At 34.1% G+C, this 25,618-nt stretch overlaps 1 protein-coding gene across 2 annotated transcripts in view; it reads left to right on the top strand.

The window, feature by feature from the left end:
• SRP54 (signal recognition particle 54) overlaps positions 1-25,618 on the top strand; it is a 45,104-nt gene that overhangs the window by 4,005 nt on the left and 15,481 nt on the right. For both annotated transcript variants that reach the window (XM_090270143.1, XM_090270142.1), the window contains exons 2-11: positions 8,198-8,308; positions 10,336-10,427; positions 11,368-11,452; positions 15,352-15,456; positions 16,235-16,301; positions 16,383-16,440; positions 20,376-20,526; positions 21,781-21,929; positions 22,234-22,334; positions 22,806-22,892. In XM_090270143.1, coding sequence (XP_090126269.1) covers positions 8,231-8,308; positions 10,336-10,427; positions 11,368-11,452; positions 15,352-15,456; positions 16,235-16,301; positions 16,383-16,440; positions 20,376-20,526; positions 21,781-21,929; positions 22,234-22,334; positions 22,806-22,892 — 973 coding nt within the window. In that variant the 5' untranslated portion in view covers positions 8,198-8,230. The remainder of the gene's footprint in view (positions 1-8,197; positions 8,309-10,335; positions 10,428-11,367; positions 11,453-15,351; positions 15,457-16,234; positions 16,302-16,382; positions 16,441-20,375; positions 20,527-21,780; positions 21,930-22,233; positions 22,335-22,805; positions 22,893-25,618) is intronic.

Here is a 25,618-nt window from a genome sequence, read left to right as displayed (position 1 = left end):
TTGCATTTCCATTCTTTATACTTTCATTTTTTTCCCCCACTAAAAAGTTTTTTGTTTGTTTTTCCATTACAGTTGTCCCACTTTTCCCCCCTTTAGCTTCCCTGCACATTCAGTCCCCACCCAGTTGTCCATGTCCGTGGGTCATTTATACATGTTCTTTGACTAGACCCTTCCCCTTCTTACCCCCTTCTCTCCCTCCCGCCTCCCCCCTTATTACTGTTAGTTTATTTCTCTTCTCTCCATTTTGCCTTCTGCTTCCCTAGTTTAAGTTCACATCTTTCCACCAGACTTTTGGAGTTTTATTAGTGTATATAGTCTCTTTGCTCTCAAGCTGTCCTCTTTCTAATATATTTTCTATATGGTCTCTAATTTTTAAATTATAGAACAGATTATTCACACTCTTGTTTCCTTTGAGGAGTATTGCTTCATGCAGTAATCATTAACCCTGGCCGCATATCAATATAGCCAGTGAAGTTTTTCAAAATATAGATGCCTTGTTTTGCTCTTCTAGTAACAAACTTAGGTGAGGCCACTTTCCTGAAACTTCTGATGTTACTATTCTTGGAGATTCTGATTGAGTAATTTGTAGCTGATAAGTGTTTCCTAAATGTCATTGAAATAACCCATTGCTTGAGCATATACCTCTTATCCTTCCTCTTCCATATGTTCTTTTCAACTTCGAAGCAAACTGTTTCCAAGGAATTCTTTTGACTTTTTTTTTTTTAAATTAATTAATTTGTTTGTTTATTTATTTTTAGAGAGAGGGGAAAGGAGAAAGAGAGGGAGAGAAACTTCACTGTGTGGTTGCCTCTCACTGGCGCCCTCAACTGGGGACCTGACGTGCAACCTAGTCATGTGCCCTGACTGAGAATCGAACCAGCAACACTTGGCTCACAGGCCGACGCTCAATCCATTGAGTCACAGTAGCCAGGATCTTTTGACTTTGTTTTAATTTTTTTCTTGCTAACAGTTTACATAAATGTTGTTTTAATGGTTAACTTGACAGCCAAAATATCTTTGATTCCCAGTGTTTTTGAGTTATTACGCCTTGTTGCTAATTGAATTTTTTGGTATACATTTTCTGCTATTAAACTATGAAGTGTTGCAGTGATTTTATTTTTAATGTAAAATGAGTTTTAAAATTTGAAAACAATTATATTAATGAGGAAAGAATTTTCTGAGACTTGACGTAATTGAATATAAAATTTGGTGTGAAATTAAGACATCAAATTTATTGGTGGTGTGATGCTTAATTTATCTTTTTTTAATTATTTTTTTAACAAGGTTACTTTATTTTATTTTATTTTTATTTTATTTTATTTTATTTATCTGTTTTTAGAGAGAGGGGAAAGGAGAAAGAGAGGGAGAGAAACATCGATGTGCGGTTGCCTGTCACACGCCCCCAACTGGGGACCTGATGTGCAGCCTAGTCATGTGCCCTGACTGGGAATCAAACCAGCGACACTTGGTTCGCAGGCCGATGCTCAATCCACTGAGCCACAGCAGCCAGGGCTTAATATATCTTTTGAAGTTAACAAAGGAGTGTTATTTTTGTTAAGTTGATCTAATTCGTTGATTTGAAATTGGGAGTTTTCTCATGCTGGGACAATTCCTGGAGCACATAGGAGATGTTTAATGAATGAATAACTAAATGAATACAAGCAGCAACGCCATCTGTACCCCTAATATAATATCACTCTAGTTCTCATGAGGAGCACTTTGAAAAATAATTCATTTTCCCTTTGACTTAAAAATAGTACCTAATCCTGGCTGGATGGTTCAGGTGGTTGGAGCGTTGTCCCATACATCTAAGTGTTGTGGTTCAATCCCCATTCAGGGCACATGCCTAGGTTGTGGGTTCAATCTCCCATCAGGGTGCATGTGGGAAGCAACCAATCTATGTTTCTCTCCATGAATCTCTCTGTCTCTCTTTCAACACTTGTTATTATCTTTTTGGCTCTAGCCATCCTAGTGTGTGTGTGTGAGGTGGTATCCTATTGTGTCTTTGTTTTCATTCCCTGATGGCTATTGTCATTTTTTGGATATGTGTTTATAGACAAAATATGGATTAATAATATATGCAGTTTTATATTCTGCTTTAGGCATTTAAGCATACTTTCATCATTAGCAAGTGTATTTACAAAAGAGTTTTCCTCATTTCTGTTTCCCTCTTCACTTCCCCCAAAACTATAATTCTTCTGAAAACTTGCCTAAATTATATGCATTAGAAAATAATATCTATAGGAATGTATAGCAAATTATTATGGGTGGTTATCAGGAGTTGAGAGATTAAGATCAGGGAAATTTTATTTTCTACTTTTAATATTTTTGTAATGTTTGAATTTTTACAGTGAACATGTATCCACTTGTAATCACAAAACATAAAGATGAATTATTTCTTTGGAGGACTAAGTAGATTTGCAATGAAAAAATATTCCTAAATTTAAATCTCATAATTAACATAATGTTATTAAAATATAATTTTATCAAATAAAATAGCATTAGTTGCTGTGCTAAATAAATTTACTTTTCTGTGGTCATAGACTGAATAGATATGTTGTGCAGAATTTTAAAAATATATATTTAGTTTTACAGTTAGGAAAACAGGTATTGGTTTGAGCTATTTACTAGGTTATTAAGTTTAAAATGTCAAAGTGATTTTTCTAAAGATATTTACTAATCATAATATATTTGAATGTTTAGTTCTTTAGTCTAATATTACTAAGGCTTAGAAGACATTTTTAGATAAATTTTTGTACAATTTTCATTGTATAATCATGCACCGCTTAACAATTTGGATACGGTCTGAGAAATGCATTGTTAGTGCCCTGGCCGGGTGGCTCAGTTGATGAGAACATCATCTTGATATGCCAAGGTTAAGAGTTCAATCCCAGACCAGTTCATATACAGGAATCAAGCAATGAATGCATCAGTAAGTGGAACAACAAATCAATGTTCTCTCTCTCTCTTCCTCCCTCCCCGACTCTTTTCTTTCCTCTCTCTCTCTCGAATCAATCAATTAAAAAATGCATTGTTAGGCAGTTTTGTCACTGTGAACATCCTAAAGTGTACTTGCCAAACCACATAGTATAGCCTACTACACGCCTAAGCTATATAGCTGTGCAGCATGTTACTGATACTGAACACTGTAGGCAATTGTAACACAATGGTAAGTATTTGTGTGTTTAAACATTAAAAAGCTACAGTAAAAATATGATATAAAAGATAAAAAATGGTACACTTGTAAAAGGCACATACCATGACTGGAAGTTTCTCTGGGTGAGTTAGTGAGTGGTAAGTGAATGTACACTACTGTGGATTTTATAAACACTGCACCAGTGTTACCACGGACATGTGCACTGTGATGTTATGACTGCTGTGATGTCACTAGGCAGTAGGAATTTTTCAGCTCCATTATAATCTTTGGGGATCACCATGTGGTCTGTTGACTGAAACATTATGAGGTGCATGACTATAATAGAATTTGAAATCTGTATCATCAGTATCTATTTATATAATCTCAGATCAGGCAAGATTCTGGCAGGAATATTTGTAATTATTTATGTACAGAAAAGTGGCTGTTTGGACACTCAGCTTCTATTGAATAATAACCAAGTACATATAACGTGGTGCTAAATGTTACAGATTCCAGAGGTGATTTCTGGGTAATGAGACAGGCATTTCAGTAGCATTATTCAGAAAATTTCCAGTTTAGTCACACTTCAGATAATACGGGAAGAGCCAGGTGGTATCATTTACAAAAGCAAATTAGTAGTTAATACAGTAGGCACTTGCAGACAGTTTTCTACATGTTGTCTCAGTTAACCCTCACAACTGCCCTTCAGGACTACCTTGGTAATGGTATTGTCTCCATTTTGCAGGTGAGGAAAGTGAGGCTCAGAGAGATTTAAGTAATTTACCCCAAGTAACACAGACAGTATGTAGCAGAGCTGGGATTTGAATCCAAGTCTGTCAGACTCCAAAGCCCATGCTCTTTCCAGTACTTCACACTGCAGCAGGTAAGTATTACACTTGGCCCCGTGCTTGCTTTATTTAGGGCACCCCAAACTTGAGCCTGTTTCCATCACCTCACTATCCAGCACCTAGTCAGACTAGAAGAATGTGTGACTTGGGCCAGGATCAATCCTTGTACATCCTGATTGTGGTGATACTTACCAGTTCTTTCTGGAAATTGCACTTACTCTTCCATGAGGAATGTGTGTTTTTGCTTTCAGAATAAGATTTCTTCCCTTGTAGCATAGGAGCGAAAGTTGTCTCTGGAGTTTGCCCACAGGGATATTCAACCCTGTTATTTAAAGCATCATTCATACTCTGTGATCTAAGGCTGTGTAGCCAAGGGACTGTGGGAAGTTATTTTTTTCTTTTCTTTTCTTTTCTTTTCTTTCTTTCTTTCTTTTTTTGGTAGGGAATGGCTGTTCCATTTTTTAACCTGATTATGTCATAAAATTGTGAGGGTGGAATAAGATAATAGATGTTAAACTAGATGAAATAGTACTCATACAGTAATCCCTTACCTTTCCAGCAGCTCCATGTAAGTACAGATTCCTCTTTTATGAAATCCTAGTATACACAAGTTTACTTCTATAACTCTTTAGTTAGCCTAGAGAATTTTGAGTGAGTGTGCTTGAATTATAAATTATAATAATTTGAGATATAGGATTAGCTATTAACATTTAAAAAGATGTTTTGCCTTTTAGCGTGATATTAGAACAAGGTACAGTTAATATTTAAGAATCCTGTTGGAAAGTCTTTTTAGAGAAATTCTGAAGTTATAAGAAGTAATGGCAAATAATTATTAATTGTACAATATCAGTTTCTTAGGTCATTGATTTTCTTTGTTGTTGTTTTTTCAATTAGAGTTGACATACAATATTAGTTTCAGCTGTACAACATAGTGGATTTTTAAATAATGGCAAGTGAATGTTAATTGTACAGTGCCAGTCACCTAGGTCACTGATATTTTGAATTGTCACATTATCTTCATTGATTTACTTTAGTGGTCTTTAAGAGATATTTGTAAGACCTTTCATGACTTTGGTTTCCTAGTCTTGCTTTTTTTCCTATGCTTAAGTAAATTCATTCAAAAAGTTCATTTTTACTAAGGGTCCACTCTGTAAGATTGAGGACAGATAAAGATGTGAGCTCACAGGAGAGAACAAAAGAGGCAAAAATACCTGGCCTCATGCAGCTTACATTTCAGTTGGTATATATAGACCATAAACAATATAAGTAAATCATGTGTGAATTGGTAATAGAACAATGAGAACAAATAAAGGGTCAGGGTTTGCAATTATTAACAAGTGATTAGGGAAGATCTTATTGAGAAATTGCATTTGGACAGTGATCTGAAGGAGACGAGGGAGGGAGCTAAATTGTCAACAGGGGAAGAGTATGCCAGCCAGTACTAAGGCCCTGAGGTGAAAAAGTGCAGCATCAACAGCAAGGTCAGTGTGATTTCCAGTCAAGTGTGTGCATGTGTTTGTGTGTGTGTATGTGTGTGTCCGGGAGTACCTTACAGTCCATTCATCCTAAGGACTTCCCCCTTGCGTGAAATGGGAAGTTGTTGAGGTTTTGAGCAGAATCCTAACACCAGAGTTTTCAGAAACACATCCTTGGAAATTGCAGAGGAAATACTGTATAAGTAAAAGATATTAAATACTATCCCTCTACTTAAGTACAGGTTTTTATAATCAGGCAAATATATTTAAAAATACGTTGCCAATTAGTACTTACATAAGAAAAAAAGTGTGTTGGGAAACCTCACAGTTTGTTTTTGTTTTTGTTTTTTTAAAGAGCCAGTCAACAGGGGAAAGTAGGTTTATTTTTGAGTTAACTCGTACAGCTTTTTAAAATGGAGGATGATCTGTTATGACATTATCTTTTAAGTTAACTGTGGTGTCATAATTAATATTACAGTATATCACTCCTGGTAACGCAGTGTGTGATAAAGGAGATGAACTGAAACATCTGAATCTTATTTCTTAACCTGAAGAATACATATTTACTTGAGCAATAATAATTTAGCATAACAAGTATGGGGTAAGAAATAAAAAGTTTACTTTCAAGTTAAGTAAGCATGTAATTGTAAAAAGTTTATGGTAAGCACATTTTTTTTTTCATTTTCATCAAGTATTTGTAGTAATTTTTTAGGTTCCAAATTACAAAATTTTACCTGAGTGGAAAGGTAGTGTTTAGTTTAAAGTTCAACCTAGAATGTCTTTACCAGTGATTGGTCCTTGAGTGCATTTTCCCTTTCCTTTTCTTTTGACTCCCCTTATCTCTCCACTTTCCCTGTCTTCAATGATCAGCTCTTTTTCCTCCCTTTTCTCTTATTTTTAACCTCTTACATACTCTATAGATAAGATTTAGTCAAGATCATCTTCGTTAACTAAATTAGACTATATTAGCTTGGAAGAGTTACCAAAACAGTTGTTTTGAGCAATGAACTTTCCTGCCAATATTGCAATGTTGGAAAATTGATTTCGTAACCTGGTTTTTAGAGCTTTTACAACCTGTATTTCTTTCTAACTATATACCTCTCTGTCCTGACCAAAATGTTTTATTTACTGTCCCCCAAATAATACTCAATAATCTATAAGTACAGTGCATGCATAAGGTATAAGTACACGTCCCAGGCTTTTCCATGTCTGCATTTTTGCTTGTGCCATTTCACCTTCAAATTCCCTTTGCCCTCTTCTCCACTTATGCAAATTCTACTCATATTTCAAGATGAAATTCATATTCAGCCTATAAATCCTGTTCTGTCTACTTGAGACTGTTTTTGCTTCCTTTGAGTTTTTATAGAAATAATCATTGGTAGTTGACCATAAATTCTTATTGCTAGCTTTGAACTAGTACTTTCCTGATATTAGTCAAGGTTCTCCCCAGAAAGGGACCCAGAAGGATGTCTGTACACACATATAAAAAGAGGTTTATTATGAGGAATTGGCTCATGTGAGTTTGGAGGGTGACAGTCCCAAGATCCACCGGGTGAGTCAATAAAATGGAGACAGGGAGAGCCGAGCAGTGGTGTAGTTCCAGTCCCAAGGTTGGCGGCTTGAGATCTAGGAAGAGCTAACGTCCCAGTTTGAAGACAGTCAGGCAAGAGGAATTCTCTTAATATTTTATTTTGCTGTTGATATACGTGCCTTGTCTTGCCAGCTAGGAAATAATGAACTTGAGAGCAGGAACTGCAAGTCATATTTTCTTGTTTACCATCCATAAGTCTTTGCATCCTTACTAACATGTAGTAGGTACATCTACACACTTTATAAAACCATAACATATTAGAGCTGGAAAGAGCCTTTGAAGTTTTCTTGGCTTAGAATTGGGGAATTAAGAACAGCTTTAACACAGGAGATTAATAATATACCACTTCTCTTGCTTGTTAGAAGAATAAAATGATAATGTAATGTGTGTGAAAACTATTAAGTGATTTATGAAATAAAACTTCTGCTTTTTGTGTGTGGGTTTGTTTGTTCTGTTTAGATCATGAATTAAAATAATTGAAAAAAAGTTCTTCAGCATACTAAATTAGACAATATTCCCGGGTGGAGAATTTACCTTTTTCCTTCTTTTTTTTCTCTTGTTTTTCACTTAAAAATGTACATGATCCATCAGTTACTCATACTCACAAGTATGTCCAAAATGAGAACAGGTTTAATTTTAGATAAAACATATTATATGAGATGTTGGGTTTATTGATTTGTATAGAATATTCCAATTAGGTGTTCAAACATAAGGCATCATAACCAAATGGCAGCTTTAACTTTGGACCAGACTGTTTTGAACTATAGAAGTTGAAGTTAATAATATGTAAATATTAGCCCTGGCTGGTGTGGCTCAGTGGATTGAGCGCCGGCCTGTGAACCAGAGGGTCTCAGGTTTGATTCTCGGTTGGGGCACATGCCTGGGTTGCGGGCCATGTCCCTGGTTGGGGGCGCATGAGATGCAACCACATGTTCATGTTTCCCTCTCTCCTGCCTTTCCCTTCTTTCTAAAAACAAGTAAATAAAATCAATAAAAAATATATTAAGAAAAAAGAATTAAGTTAAAAATAGTATCTAAATATTAGATACTTTAATTTGAACTTAAATATTCTTCTTTAGAAGTCTACAACTGGGGGAACTGGTATTGATTATTTTCAAATGTTTTTTTTTAATTTTTTTCTTCCTAGATTTTTTTGTAATTACATCATAAAGCCTTCAAGATGGTACTAGCAGACCTTGGAAGAAAAATAACATCAGCATTACGCTCTTTGAGCAATGCCACCATTATCAATGAAGAGGTATGTAAAATACGTGAAATATGTAGTACAGTATTGCACATCATCACTAGCATTGGGGAGTTGGATTATTAGTAATCTCTATGTATATATTTATACTGATGTTGATTTAATATGTGTAGATAAAAACTTAAAATGGATATATTAGTTTTTTTTGAGTGTCCACTTTCTATAAAGAATTAGAATAAACCTTTAACTTAAATGAAAAGTGACATACATTTTATATTTTGAAAATGGCTTAGATCTGGAAATATATTCTTGCTTTTTCTCTTGACATAGGCCTAAAATTTCAGCATCCTGCTTCTTTCTTCTTGGCTAGACCAAGAAGACTTTTTCTCCTTGACTTTTATTTAACATTCTTATATAAGGCTAATGTTTTCATTTTAACTACTTTGATTTATTTTCTCTGAAGGTTTCATTTGACATTTTGTAAGCTGACTCCTTGTATATCTAAAATCTTCTTCTTGGCTTTATTGTTTTAAGATTCTTCTTTCTCCCATTTCCCCCCAGTCATTGTATTTTAATGGTTTGTCAGTTGAAAAAATGTGATTATAACCCACAAGAATACTTTATGTTTTGTGGTACCAATGGAAAACTACTGAATTTGGTTTTGGAAGACCTTGTTTAGCAGCATCCTACTTAGTAGCTGTGTGATAGAAATTTGGACAAGTCAACTTCATATTCCTTAATATATTATATGAGAAAGTAGCATTTGCCTTACAAGATGGTTTTAAGAATCAAATTCAATAATAGATAAAAAGTACTTTCGGGGGAGGGAGATGGAGGACATCTGTAATAGTGTAAACAATTTTTTAAAGAGTACTTTCTAATTTGGAGGTTTGAAAGAATTCTGATGTTGAATTCGATATCAACACAGTAATCTAATGCCATTAAATAATCTTGGGACCATCTTTGAGCTCAGTTTGTTCAGCCTCTCATTTAATAGCAACAGAAAGTCAGTTTCATGTGTTTGTTTATTGGAAGAACCAGGATTAGAATCTTTTCTCTAATTCTTCACCCAGGGCTTTTTCTAATAATCATTATTAAGTAATCATAACTTAAACCATTGTTTAATCTTTGGAACTCAGGATAAATAAAAGATAGCTTTGTGTTTATGGTAAAGGAAAAAGAAGCTAAGGAGAAAAGGTTGGTGGGAAGTAGAATAATAGCTGTTGCTTGAACTGGTAGCTTTTCTGTTCTTGGTACTGTGCTGCTAGGGAATTAACAAGAAGAAATCCCTCTAATGAAAGATAAGCTCCATTTTTATCAGATCCCTTTCATGAAGGATAGAGAAATCTGGTAAGTTTTTTAGGACGTCTGAAGTTGAAGATGAGAGTTCATTCAAGAAGTATTCGAAGGCCTACATTTTTGCTGGTACCAGGGATACAGCAGTGAACAAAATGGACTAAAAACCCTGCCCCCATGGAGCTAGTGTATAAACACTTATTTATATGAGCAGCGAAAACCTCATATTTTCTTAAGACTATAGTTTATGGTTTTTTAATCACAATGCCTTACCACTCAACAAATATGTGATGATAGTGAGTTATTAGGGGAGCAGTGTTTTCTTTTCATGTTGTTCCTCTGTTCTCAATGGAAATAGTAAAACTGTTAGATCAGACTGTATTGCTTTCTTTTGTTACATTTTCCTCCATGCTAGTCCAGTTAAGCAGATATTGTGAATATAAAGTGTGTGTATTAGCAACAGGAGATGTTTAGTGACATAGAAAACTTCAATGGCAACACTATTATGTAGTAACTTTCTTTGGCTTGTATATTGTCTTTATTATTACTTTTCAACAGGAATAAAATTATAATTTTTAGTTGAATAAAACTAAATTGAATGTCTTATTTTGACAAACAGACTAGATATTTAATAAGGTGATCTCTCTAACAAAAACTTTTTGTTCCTCAAGTAGTGTAATATTGTTTTTATTAAGCTATGGTAGTGTATGATGGCTGATCAACTCTTGTTTTACATGATTGAAATGACACACTGAGTGTTTTAAATTTTTATTATTTATTTGCAGGTATTAAATGCTATGCTAAAAGAAGTATGTACAGCATTATTGGAAGCAGATGTTAATATTAAGCTAGTGAAACAACTAAGAGAAAATGTGAAGTAAGTTCAATTAATTAGGTAATAAAACAGGCAAAACTAAATTTAGTTTACTGGGATGAAGAGCTAACTAGAAAAGTCTGCTATATCATGAAATGTTTCTGCTACACAACACTGGAAAAGAATCGAACTCCTGTGTTAGAGGTTTGTGTGTATAGTATGTTTTCATAACGATTGTTCAAAAAATAAACTACATGTGGCTTTCATTTAATTATGGATTTCTTTCCATTTTACTACTGTATTTGGATGGATTCAATCATATACTGTATAGTATTTTAATATAAAAGCTTTTTAACATTTTAGATTCTTTATAGAAAAGTAGTGCCATTTTATCCTCTTCAGGCTCAAGATGGCATTAGTCAGTCTCCTTCATTATTGGAGAATTGTCTTCTCTCTTGTTTCACTTTTGGTTTCTTTTTCCAAAATTGAATGAAGGAATAAAGTGTGGTCTCAGTTTTTGTGCTTATTGAGGGGGGCACTGACTGGGGCAGGACACATAGAATAATGCAGGCAACTCAGTTAACTGCTTGAATCCTAGCCCTTGTCATGCTCAGGCCATCCTTCATTTTCATATTATCAGACTGGATAATAAATGTAAAACTCCTAGCATTTAAACATGTAGGACTAGAGAAATTAGTCTTATTTTCTGCTACGTGTAAGGATATCTAAAGTATATATGCTGCAAGACAAATAAATAAAATTAATTCTTTGCAGTGATAGGAAGACAAATTAATATTTAGATTTAAAAGAAAGAGAGCCTTGCAAAACTAACCAAGGTCTTGCATCTAATATTTCATGGTAAATTCTCTATGGTATAGGCTTTGTAGTAATTATATGCATGTTAATTAGAAGGCTATTAATATGAATAATTGAATGGTCCTACATTCTTTGGGGCAGAAACTTCTTTTTTAAAGTCTGTTAACTGGCTTTTCTCATCTTGAAGGTCTGCTATTGATCTTGAGGAGATGGCATCTGGTCTTAACAAAAGAAAAATGATTCAGCATGCTGTATTTAAAGAACTTGTGAAGGTAAAAGTATATTAAGACTGCTATGATTCTCTATAGACTCAATGGATAAAAATACAAACAGGGATACTATTTCAGAATACTTTTTTGTGTTTTTATAGACTGTTCATCTATATAAAAACTGTTGAGGATTATTAACATCAAAAGTGGCTTATTTTCATTATAGACTTTTCTGAATATAAAATTCTGAGTACAGATATGAAGGCCAATACTATTCCTGTGAAAAATTCCAAAGCCATGTTACAAAAAGTTAATATCAGGTTTTGCCTATCAAAGGTCCTGCTTTTGTATAGAAAGTCATTCTGGGAAAATGTTCTTTTCTACACTGTTCATTGTGTACAGAATTCCCTTTGAAAAGACCAACTATCCTAACTCTTGCCTAGATTATGAGTAATTTTGAATTAGCAAAATTTTGTTTTGCATGTAGTAAATATAACCTATGTAGTAAATATTACCCTGTCTCACCTTAGAACTGATTTTGCTGCTGTGGTCCATAAAAATTATGGTGAAAATCTTGAAGCTTTAAAAAATATGAATGGATCTAATGGTAGGGGAGGAAAAAAAGAAGAAACTAAAAAACTTTTTTTTAAGAGCAACCAATGTCCCTAGTGGTCTCCTAGTATTTTTCCCTATGTTGTGTGATTAGCTTCATTTACTCCTTTGGTTCCTGCAGAGCTGATAAATACTTTGCAAAAGCCTGGTTATCTCAGATGGCTATGTCATTTTAGTTTAGTTATGTAGACTAATTAATAAACAAGGAAATTCAGAGCTGAAAGGGATCAGAGGGTTTATCCAGTCATACTTCTCAGTTTGCAGTTGAGAAAAGTAAGATAGCTAGTAAGTGGCGGACCCAGGTCTGATCTCCAAATTCCTTGTGTAGGACTGCTCACATTATTTCCAGATTGCTTTCCGTAGCACCTGAGGTGAGCACAGGGTGAGTAAAAATTGTTATTTTTAGGGATTGGCATCTGTTGGTGATTCTGGAGCATCAGGCACTTCATTAAGAAGTATTTGTTGAGTATATGCCTTATTCCAGGCAGTGTACCAAATGCTGCTTATAACAGAGATCAGTAAGACTTGTCTTTATACTCAGAAGCTTATGGTCCAGAGCAGTGGTGTACAACGTAAGGTCAAACTTCTCACAATAACACTAAGACATTATTTGCCTTTTTTGTCTCTTTTACTATGTTGATATTTGCATTGATGGGGCAAAAGCAATTGTGGGTAAAACCATTGGGTAAAACTCCTTAGTATGAATCAAAACAATGGCACCAAACTATACTGGTAATCATTGTACTCTGCTAATACACACTTGCAGTAAAAAATAAAAAAATAAAAAATGCCAATTTCACTTAAGAATGTCTTTGATGGCCCTGGCTGGGTAGCTCAGTTGGTTAGAACATTGTCCTGATATGCCAAGGTTTCGGATTTGATCCCCGGTCAGGTCATATACAGGAAACAACCAATGAACGCATAAATGCATGGAACAAAAATCAATGTTTCTCTCTCTCTCCCTTCTTCTCTCCCTGTAAAATCAATAATTTTTTTTAATTAAAAAAAAAGAATGTCCTTGATGGGCATTTGGCAGATATTTTCTCCAAAGTAAATAAAGTAAGCCAGTTACTTTAGGGCAAATCACTAACAATATTGTGGCCAGTGATAAAATTCAAGCTTTCAAGTGAAAACAAGAAATTTATTATATCTGTACCATGAGTTTGACAGTATCCTAATATTTACTTTTCTGATGAAATTGGTATTGATATTAATAAAGTTATTTGATGGTGTATAGTGAATGTGAACCCCAATATTTTCAAAATGACTAATGTATGTAGTTAGAAAATCACACACCAATATAAGGTTCTTGCAAAGTACAAGATACAATAACAGATTTTAATGTAATAGGGCAGTGATTTTTCAACCAGTGTGGCACAAGAATTTTTAAAACATGAAATACCTGACTAGTCAGGAGTTCTAACCTCTTTTCCTTTAGACTGTCAAATAAAAATGACAACAGCAAACACAACACTAGACACCTGGTGTGAGTGAATCAAAATTATACCTATTTTTTGTCAGATCAGCAAAAAATATTTTTTTTGATGTGCCACAGAATTTTAGTAAGTAGTTTATGTGTGCCATGAGGTGAAGAAGGTTGAAAATCACTGTACTAGAGTATGAAAGTTTATACGATTTCAGATTCCACGTTTCATTGCAGCTAACCTTTAAACTACCATGATTATAATGTAACCCTAAGACTAAAAAGTTCAGTACTATCAGAAGGTGCAGCTGAAAAAGTAGATTTATAAAATAATAATTCAGTAAAATGCATATAGTAGGTTCATAGAGAGCTGATTTGGCCATGAGATGTAGAGAATGTAAATGTAGGGTAGCAACAGTGTTCTGAAAGGATCTAGTAGGGAAGAGAGTGGATTTATTTGTTTATTAAAATTTTTATTTATTGATTTTAGAGAGTGGAAAGGGGAGAGAAAGAGGAAAGGGGAGAAAGAGAGAGAAGCATCGATTTGTTATCCCACCTTTATATGCACTCATTGATTGCTTCTTGTATGTGCCTTGACCGGAGATCGAACCTGCAACCTTGGTGTATTGAGATGATGCTCTAACTGAGCTACCTGACAAGGTCTGTGGATTTATGTTTAAAATAGATTTTACCTATTTCAGAAGTTTGCTTAAGGCTAGACCTGTGCCTGGGAAAGAGATGGCAAAATGTGTTATTTTCCTCCCTTCTCTCCACATGGCTTTCCTTGAAATTCAGGTATAAAATGGATTGTGCGACTTTCATAGTATCCTTTAGCATGGGCTTGGCAAACTCCCTCTTAAGCACTAGATAGTTTAGGTTTTGTGGGCTATATGGTTTCTGTTGCAGCTACTCAGGTCTGCTGTTGTAGCACAAGAGCAGTAAATAAATGGGCATTGCTATGTTCCAATAAAACTTTTTATACACATAGTTTGCCAACCTCTGTTTTAGGGCATTAACTATTATTATGGCTTTATTATTACATGGAGATACATGTTTCAAGCTCCAAATAACTGACTTGTAAATGAGTCAGTTTGTTACTTTGGAAACTGTTCATATGTGAAAGTTAATTTTCCACTGACATTATAAAATTGGTGATTATTTTTTACTAATCCTCTAAATGGAGTGAATTTATATAACAGTAGATCTTCGGCATTGGAGAATTTGACATTGGGCTGACTTGGAAAGTCTTCACATGTCATTTGTAATTTTGTTCATACATAAACATGTCAAATTAAACATTAAGATAGGTGCTGTCTCAATAATTGTAGCCATTAGCCACATGCAGTTATTCAGCACTTTTGTAATATGGCTAGTCCAAATTGAAATGTGCTATAAATGAAATACATGTCAAATCTGAAGACCTAGTATGGGAAAAGGGAGTATTAAGATACCTTATTTTTTAATTGTGGACTACATGTTGAAATGTTAATATTTTGGATGTATACTAAAGTTTGAATACTAAAATTAATATCAATAATTTTGATTTTAAAATACCATTATTAGAAATTTAAAAATTAATTTGTGGCCTTTACATATATTTTTATATTTCTGCAGGGTTGATGTAGTTTGCCCCTTTGGCTCAGACTTGCTCTGACATTTTATTCACATTCTACTTTGTCCTAAAAAATGTTTTGAGATCCTTACTCTAAAAAGTATAAGCTTGCTTATGACTTCACCATGAATTATTCTAAGTTCTTAAATTTCACTATGTGTATACAAAGGGAAATAGAGTTGTATTAGAATGGTAGAATTATGTTTGCCTTTTATACCAAATGTCCTTAAGTTATTCTTACAGTGTAAAAGTTTTAGAGGGATTTTGAATATAAGCATATGTTAACCTGATTTTATGTTTATTTTTGGAATATAGCTTGTAGACCCGGGAGTTAAAGCATGGACACCCACTAAAGGAAAACAAAACGTGATCATGTTTGTTGGACTGCAAGGGAGTGGTAAAACTACCACATGTTCAAAGGTAAATTACACTTAATTTTAAAATAAAGCCATGGAGAAGATGTTTGTATAAATCAAATTTTATGTTAAAACCAGGCTTTATAGTGTTGTTGCTTTATGGTTTTGTTTTACTTGATGTATCTATTATGTATTTGTAATAGGTTTTTATAGGATAGGAAAAAGTAATCCCATAGTCTCTCTTGTAAGAATGATAGACTTCAGTATAACTATGCTATTTCTTTTACCAAAAAGACTTCCTGTCCTTTAAGGAGATGAGTATATGGTTTTTTAGAGGAAAAAAAAAAAATGGCAAGTTTACCTGATCTCCTATGGCTCAAGACTCCCTTTTTCACAGGGTCTTACCCAGCATAATACAGATCTTCATTTTGCATATCCTTATGCTAATTTTTAATTCATTATGCCGCCCTTTCCTTCAGAATTGGGTGCCTCAGCTTTGTTACATTTTATTTCACAAGCATCAACTATGTTATATTTTAGGGGAAAAGAAAGGATTATTATTAAATGATTATGTTATTATTTATACTTAATTAACACTAATAGCAGTTAACATTTTTTTACTGCAGTCATTTGTTGCTTGATCATCTTATATTCCTTGAATGTGACTGTATGACAGAATTTAAACTGTGTATTTAGGAAATTTGCTGTATTCAAAATTTAATAATATTACTTTTAGGAGAATATGAGTAGTTTTACTTAATTCCTTAAATAACAAGGATAAACAAAAATATATAATAATTTGTATTTATTGATATTATATATTTTAATTCTTCCTTTCCCAGTTAGCTTATTATTACCAGAGGAAAGGTTGGAAGACCTGTTTGATATGTGCAGACACATTCAGAGCAGGTAATACGTTGAAATTTGAAGATTTGTTTTCTGTAATTTTTATTTTTAAGGTTGAGGACTCATTAACTCTTTATCTCATAGGGGCTTTTGACCAACTAAAACAGAATGCTACTAAAGCAAGAATTCCATTCTATGGAAGGTGAGTTTTATTTTTTATTTTGATACTTAACTGCCTCATCTTGTCTGTCTTTATTTTATGCTATCTGGTCACATTATAATCTATACTTATAAACTTAAGTCCTCTCTGGAACAAAGTTGGGATACAATGAATAAATTGTTAAGTTTATTATAACATGACTCTTCTGATTCACCCTGCTTGATTTAATTTTTAATTCTGCCTTGACTGCTTATCATCCTGCCTTTGCATACTTTCTGACCTCCTTCTGCTTTGCTATTCCTATTGTTTCTGTCAAGACCTATCTGGAGCATTCCTTGATTAAACACACAGTGGTGATCCATGTTGTCTCATTCTTTAGTACATCATTTAAAAAATTCAATCATCTTAAAATGGCTTATAATCTACCAGTACCTCAGAGATTCTGATCATTACTATTGTTTATTTTATACATTACTATTCTGTTTGGTAGTTTGTGTATGTTGTAGTGATTAATTAAAAGAAATGAACCCTCAAGATATGGAAGCAGCCCAAGTGTCCATCAGTAGATAAGTGGATAAAAGAACTATGGGACATTTGCACAATGGAATGCTCCTCAGCTGTAAAAAAGAAGAAAATTTTACTCTTTGTGACAGCATAGATGGGTTTAGAGAACATTATGCAAAGTGAAATAAGCCAGTCAGAGAAAGACAAATACCATATGATTTCACTCATATGTGGAATCTAATGAACAAACTGAACTAACAGGCAAATGGAGACCGCCTCATAGGTAGAGAGCTGGCTGACAGCTCCTGGCAGGGGCAGGGGTTGGAGGATCAAGGAAAAAGGATTCATGGACATGGACACCAGTGTGGTGATCACAGGGTGAGGGGGTATAAAAGGGGTAAATGGTAATGGGGAAAAAAAAGAAATGAGTCTAGATGGAATGTAGAAGGACTTGTTTGAGGAAATAGCATTTTTCTTAACTTTATTAATGTAAATGGTTTATTATGCCCTCAGAAAGAAAGTTTAAAGAAGCTAAAATTTGAGGTAGTTAAATAGATGACATTTCTTTGTTAGTCCTATCCTTCTCCTTTTTGGCTTACCAAAAAAGCTAGTGAACTTTGGCTATGAAATATTCTTTATTTAAAATTTTTTTCTTTTAGTTATTTTTTATGATAATTTCTAACAGCTATATCAAAAAACAATGTTAGGAATTTTATTTTTAGGATAAGAACTGTTTCTAATATAATTAAGAAATCAAGGGACATATCAGTTTATCTGTAGGGTTCAAAATTTGCAAATGATATAATGTAGTTGATAATTACTTGAACTTTTGGCCAAAGCCAGAGCATTAATTTTTAACCAGTATGCTCCATACCATTTAATAAATAATCTCTCCTTTATTCATTTAACTTAAAAAAAACATGCCATATATGGACTAAAGTATTAGTGAGCTTTGTTTCCTCTTTAAGGGCAGAAGGGAATGGGACTGGGGAAGAACTTGAACTATATCTGCAATGTTAAATATACATATATAGCATTTAGTGGGGGGAGGTGATAGGTACAGAACCGTTATATAATTTGTCCTGTCTTTTAAAAAAACACTTTTTTAGCCCTGGCTGGTGTGGCTCAGGGATTGAGTGTTGGCCTGTGAACCTAAAGGGTCACGGGTTGGATTTCCAGTCAGGGCACATGCCTGGGTTGGGGACCAGGTCCCCAGTTAGATGTGCATGAGAGGCAACCACACATTGATGTTTTTCTCCCTCCTTTCCCTTTTCTCTAAAAATAAAATCTTAAAAAGAAACTATTCTAATTAAAAGTTTTCAATTAAAGAAGTGCAAGTACTAACAGGTTCATTTCCCAGTTACCAGTTTTTAGCATGTCCATCCATGCTTGGTTTCAATGGCTGTACAAAAGAACACACAGATATAGTTAGATAAATAGATTGTTTTCTTTTCTTTTTTCTTTTAGAGAGAGGGGAAGGGAGGGAAAAAGAGAGGGAGAGAAACGTCTGTTGGTTTTGCCTCTCACACGCTCCCTGACCCAGGACTGAATCCACAGCCTAGGCATGTGCCCTGATGGGGAAGGGACAGTGCTCCAACCACTGAGCCACACCAGCCAGGGTGATAGACAGATAGTTTGAAATTGAAATGGAATCTTACAGTACTTTGTACCTCGATTGCTGTGAAAGTGGTTATATGCATCATGTAAATTTGTCTAACTTACCAAAACAAACATTTAAAATAGTGCATTTTTCTTATATGTGAATATACCAACATAGAGTTTATTAAAAAGGGGATCTCATGGCAAAATAGTGATTTACTGTTGGGAGGGAATGAGGAGTTGTTTCTTGATCTGGGTGTGTCTGCTTTGTGAAAATTCATTGAGTTGATAATTTGTGTGATTTTTCTATGTATGTTATACTCCATTAAAACAATTACTAAAAAAATGGGATCTTAGGAATTCTGTAACAGACTATACTGTTTAGGCTAATTCTTTTTTATCACATCATTGTATTCTTTTATATGCATGTATATAATTAATTTTCCTCTTATGAACATCTTTGATCATATTTCTTTGCACATTTATACATTTTAATTGTATCTTATATTTAAAGTATATGGTAATAACTAATCTGCATCTTCTTTTTCAACATTTTCTTGCCTATTCTCACTAGCTTATTTCCCTGGATAAATTTTAGAATTCTTTACTAAGTTTCAAAAAGAAAAATCTCTCCAAGATTTTGATTGGAACTACCTTGAAATCAATTAATTCAGGGGAGAACTGACATCTTTACTACATTTGTATAGTTCCATTTAGGAATCTGCTATGTCTTTTTTTTTTTTTCCTTTAAGATTTTATTTATTTAAATATTATTTTTTATTTCTTTTAAAGATTTTATTTTTAGAAAGAGTGGAAGGGAAGGAGAAAGAGAGGGAAAGAAACATCAGTGTGTGGTTGCTTCTTGCACACCTCCAACTGGGGACCTGGCTTGCAACCCAGGCATGTGCCCTGACTGGGAATAGAACTGGTGACCTTTTGGGTCACAGGCTGACACTCAATCCACTGAGCCACACCAGCCAGGGCTGCTATGTCATTTTTGTTAAAAAATTTTATTTCCTTACCAGTAATTTTCTTCATTTAAATCTCATACATATTCTTATTAAATGTATTTCTAGCTGATTTGTGTTGTTAATTTTGGGAAAAAACTTTTTTATATTACATATCTTTTCATTTGACAGTATTGATCTGTATAAAAGTTGCCACTAATCAAGAGAATACAAATTAAAATATCTCATTTTTTGATTTTCAAATTAAAAAAGATTTTTGAGGACTGTGAAAATACAGTGAAATAGGAATGAAATTAAACTTTGTGGAAGACAGTTTCATTTTAAAAACCAGAAATCTAAATGATCAGACCATTTGATCCATGTTCAACCTGTAGGAATGTGTCATAACAATTTCAAAGAAACAACACTAATGTATTTCTCATATTGGCTGTATTTTTAATACCAAGAAATTGGAAAGACCTTAAATGGCCTATAATAAGGCATTTATTTAATAAATGATAGCATAGCCATCTGATGGAATGCTGTATAGCCTAAAAGTCATGTTTTACAAGAACATTTAATGGTTTTTGTAATGCTTACAAAAGGGTGTTAAATGGAAAAACATGTGTGAAACACTTAAGTAACATAAATTTAATTACTGTATTAAAAAAATACAATATTAAAGAAAACAACTTATTCAGAAAAGACATGCAGCAGATTCATACAGGATTTTGTAATTGGACAACTGGATACTGCTTCATGCTGATCTAGAATTAAATTGCTATATTTAATACTTATTAGAGTTTACTCTTCTAAATTGAAATTGAGATCATTATGACTTTTCCAGAATATATTGGAAATTGGAAATTGTTAGTATTTGGAAATTTTGCTGTTGCAGTTGTTAAATAATTTGTCCATATTAAATAGCTATACAGAAATGGATCCTGTTATCATTGCCTCTGAAGGAGTGGAGAAATTCAAAAATGAAAATTTTGAAATTATTATTGTTGATACAAGTGGACGTCATAAACAAGAAGACTCTTTGTTTGAAGAAATGCTTCAAGTTGCTAATGCTATAGTAAGTAGCTTCAATTTAATGTTATAAAGACTTTGGTTACTTAATTGTAAACCCTGATTGAGTGTATGATCTGTATAAATTATTTTTTGCCTGTAAGACAGATTCCAAGTAATTGATTTTTGTTTGGGACACCTTTATCTCTATGACAAGGATTTACTCTCTACATTAAGTATGAAATTTTCATGAGCAGTTATCAGAAAAATAATTTCCCAGCTCATTCATCTTATTACTATGGATGAGAAAACTTAACAAACAAAAAATTTAAGAATTAACCTTTGATAACTGTTGAATTTCCTTTCTACAAATATTTAAATTGAATAAGACATATAGTTTAGATGAATTTTCAAAGATTTTCAAAATGAAGCATTTAAAAATATTAACCATCATTTAGTGTCTCTTTAAAACTGTGATGGAGCCTTGACTGCTGTGGCTCAGTTGGCTGGACCTCATACTGTGAACGCAGGGGTTGCTGATTAGATTCCTGATCTGGGCACGTGCCTGGGTTACTGGTTGGGTCCCTGGTTGGCGGCGTGTGAGAGGTTGATGTTTCTCTCATCGATGTTTCTCTCTCTCTCTTTCTTCCTCCCTTCCCCCTCTCTAAAAGTAAATAAATAAAAATCGTTATGAAAATAAAATTGTGATGGAAGTAATTTGGGGAGAAGAAGCAGTTTATAGGTAATCTGTAGCACATATTTATAAGCCCATGTTTTGCCATTGGGGTGGAGGCAGAAATTTTTTGGTTAATAGTTAATGCTAATAAATTTCTTTTTAGCTATGCCATTATTTTGACCTAGTTGAGCAGAACTAAGGGAAATAGCCTCACCTCTATTGTATTCATTTTGGTTTCTGTGTACTCTTCTGCTTTTTATTTCTCTGATTTACTTTTGCTCTTTGCCTAAAATGTAATTCTTTCAGATCTTTGTATAACTTTTTTCTATTTATGTAGGCCTTTGCTCAAATGATATCTCTAGAGAGGTCTTCCCTGACTACTAAGGAAGTCTCCCACACCTCAAAGCTGATATTCTTTATCGCTATCGCATTTTAATTGTTTTGTACATCTGAAATGTTTATTTGTCTATTTATTATCAGTTTCCTCTAACTAGAATGTAAGTCTCACAAGGACAATACATAGTACTCTCTCAATAAATATTTTATTGACGATAATTATTTATAACAAATATTTTACATAGCTTCTAATGATAAAATTGCTGAAGGTCAGTAAAACTATGTATCTTTTCTATTTAAATTTTCTAGCAACCTGATAACATTGTTTATGTGATGGATGCCTCCATTGGGCAGGCTTGTGAAGCCCAGGCTAAGGCTTTTAAAGATAAAGTAGATGTAGCCTCAGTAATAGTGACAAAACTTGATGGCCATGCAAAAGGAGGTGGTGCTCTCAGTGCGTAAGTATCACTGATGCTCTTGTACTGTATCTTAAGCTTATATGGTTGTGTGTGTGTGTGTGTGTGTGTGTGTGTGTGTGTGTTTATGGCTTTCTTATTGATCATTTAAAATATGTTCCAGTGGTGGACCCAATATGATCTCTTCTCTTCTTTAAAAGAAGTTTAAATAGAGACAAAATTTTGGAGTTGCTCTGATACATAGTTCTGTTTTAACTAGTTAAAGAAACTTGAGCTATGGACCTTTTTCTAGTTAGCTTGGAAACAAGTGAGAAATGTGTTTTTCTTTTATGTTTTCTTTTTGCAGAGTTGCTGCCACAAAAAGTCCAATTATTTTCATTGGTACAGGGGAACATATAGATGACTTTGAACCTTTCAAAACACAGCCTTTCATTAGCAAACTTCTTGGTATGTATGGTGGTGGGAAACACACAAATATCCAAGAAATAGCGTGGATCTTTAGGACAGATTAGGATTTTAATCCTGCCCTCTCAGTAACTAGTTCTGAAAATCATTTCCTTCTATGACTTATCTTCCTCACTTGTGAAATAAGGATGATGGTTAGAGTGGGAACATGAGCTACAGGAGTGCAAGTTCTCTGGAAAAGTCGTAGAGCGCAACACAAAAATATGTGGTCGTAGTAATGGCAGCAGTAGTGGCAGTAAAACTTTTGTGATGTCTCCAGGTATTAATAGAGAGCATGGAATGTGGAATTAAACCCTGAGCTTTGTCACTTAATCTCTCTAGCTTTTGTCTTCTCATCTATAAAGTGAAATAGAAATAACAGAGCCTATCTCACAGGGTTATTATGTATGTGCATGTATTCTATGTAATGTTATGCAAGGTGAACTGTTAATTTTGCTTTTCTGGGTTTTATAGGTATGGGTGACATTGAAGGACTGATAGATAAAGTCAACGAGTTGAAGTTGGATGACAATGAAGCACTTATAGAGAAGCTGAAACATGGTATAATGAGGAGCCAAAAGCATTTAATCTCAGATATCTTCTCTTGATTTCTTATTAATAAAGCTAGTTTAATTTGTTTGAAATGATAAATCTATTATGAAAGTCAGTTCCTCAAATGTTTATTTTTTAGATGATTTATATGCAAATAATTTTAAATTTCAGACATCTGAGCAATTACAAAATTACATTTTATTATTTTTCTTGTAATCAAATTACCTTAAAGTTAACATTGAGACTTTCATTGGGTTCCTTGAAGTAAGCAGGTTAAAAGTTAGAACACTTTTTATGTATATATGATAAAATATATAAAAAGAAAAAACATGCATAGCCCGTGAACACAGAAAATAGTGTGGTGAAGGCCACGGGAGGTGGGGGCAGGGCTGGTGGGCATGGGCAAAGTGTAAGGAAATGGGGACTATCTGTAATAGTATCAACAATAAAAACAACAACAGAAAAAATTAACTACACAAACATTTTCTTTGCTTCATATTGCATAGAGAAGTATATCATTGTAAGAGCTCAAGTTCTTAAATCTAACATGTAACTTTTTAATTACTTAACTTCAATTTCTTCATCTATAAAAAGTAGATAATACAAACTATCTTCATAGAGTTATGAAGATTAAATTATCTGATGTATGTAAATGTCCAGCACACCAGAAACATTCAACATATATTATTGATCAGTTTAGTTTTTCCTCAGAAAGATATTACTCTTTTAATTTCCATGGTCACATGCTATCTTGCCTTTTTGCTCCTTCTCACTCATCTTGTTAAGTACCTAGGCATTTATCTCTGCCTTTAATATTGGTGTTTCTCAGGGATCATTCTAGGCCATCTTCTTTCTCTAGGGCTTCATACTCATATCTATATGTTTATTAGACAATTCTTGGATGTTTAATAGGTAGTTCAAATTCAGTATGTCCGTATCTTCCCATCCCAACCTCCCACCCCATTCTTCTCATCATTGAATGATGACATCATTTGTCTTTTTGCCTTTCAGAAACTTGGATGTTGTCATTGACTCTTGTCTCTTCCTCATTCAGTCCACCCGTTTTCCCATTGTTCAGTCGGTCTTAATGATCTCCTTTCCATCCCCTTCTCTAGAGGCTCTGCATCCATGCAAGTTCACCTCTTGCCTAGATTGTTTATTCTAAGTTTTTTAACATTTTCTAGCTTCTTGTACTCTTCCACGTGGATCTCTTTTTTTTTATACTGCAGCCAGAATGCAAATCTGATTTCATTACTGCCTATCTTAAAATTGTTTTTGGTGACTTCCCATTGCTCTTTGATTGTTTTAAAATGACTGCCATCTAGCCCACATCTTTAATGTCATGTTTTGACACTTGTTCTTAGCACTCCATGTGCCAGTCATGCTGAATTTCTCTCCATTTCTCAAAGGTATATTGCTGTCTCAGCTCTGGGACTTTGCCCTTGCTAGCTGCCTATTAGGTATTCTCCCTTCTTTTTACTACTACCCTCCTCTCCTCAGCCAAGCTGGCTAACTTCTCATACTTCAGGTCTCACCAGAAATGTCCTACAGGGACATGCTGCCTGCTTCCTAGGCTAAGAAGAACTGTTTGCTATTTGCTTCCGTTGCACTGTGTAATTGTATTATTCATCACAATTATTTGATGTCTGTCTTCCCTGCTTGAAGGTGAAGGGAAGTTTCACAGTTTTGTGAAACTTTTATGTTCATAGTACCCAGCTCAGTTTCTGGCACTCAGTAGGTCTTTAGTAAATATTTGTTGAATGAATGAATCTATCCTTTATTGCCTGAATCTTTCCCCCTGCCTTACACTATCTTAACTAGCCCTACCACTGCTTTCACTACCACACTAAACTCGATAATATATTTCTAGTAAGTCTACTTTCTGACTCCTGGGTCATTCCTTATATCTCCATATTTTGCTTCTACTCTTAATATTCTGTTTATCTTTGGGGTCACCAAGGGCCTTCTGATTCCCAAACATAGTGACCCTTCTTTTTCCTTGGTTCCCAATATTTAATGGTGTTATCTGCCTCTTCTGTTTTCAAACTCTTCACTTGGGTGCCATGACAGTAGATTTCCTATATTATTATAGCTTCAATTGTCACATCTTTATAATGGCCAACTATGTCCTTCCCTACCACTGTTTAATTCTGCATTTTTGCTGCCTGCTATAACGTTTATTTATTTATTTATTTAATTTTATAAAGTATATTTTATTGATTATGCTGCTACAGTTGTCCCAGTTTTTTTTCCTTTGCTTCCCTCTGCTCAGTAACCCCTTCCCTCCAGCAATCCCACCCCCCTTAGCTCATGTCCATGGGTCATGCATATAAGTTCTTTGGCTTCACCCTTTCCTATATTATTCTTAACCTCCCCCTGTCTATTTTGTACCAACCGATTACACTCCTTAATCCCTGCACCATTTCCCCATTTCTCCCCCTTCCCCCTGCCAGCTGATAACCTTCCAATGATCCCCATACCTGTGATTCTGTTCCTATTCTGGTTTGCTTAGTTGGATTTTGTTTTTATTTTTTAGATCCAGTTGTTGATAGTTGTGAGTTTGTTGTCATTTTAGTGTTCATAGTTTTGGTCTTCTTTTTCTTAAATAAGTCTCTTTAACATTTCATATAATAATGGCTTGGTGATGATGAACTCCTTTAGCTTTACCTTGTCTGGAAAGCACTTTATCTGCCCTTCCATTCTAAATGATAGCTTTGCTGGATAGAGAAATCTTG

The sequence above is a fragment of the Furipterus horrens genome, unplaced genomic scaffold (genome assembly GCF_987537825.1).
Source record: "Furipterus horrens unplaced genomic scaffold, mFurHor1.1.pri manual_scaffold_3, whole genome shotgun sequence".
Taxonomy (NCBI): domain Eukaryota; kingdom Metazoa; phylum Chordata; class Mammalia; order Chiroptera; family Furipteridae; genus Furipterus; species Furipterus horrens.
Note: the sequence above shows the minus strand (reverse complement) of the source record. Positions and strands in the feature narration are given on the sequence as shown.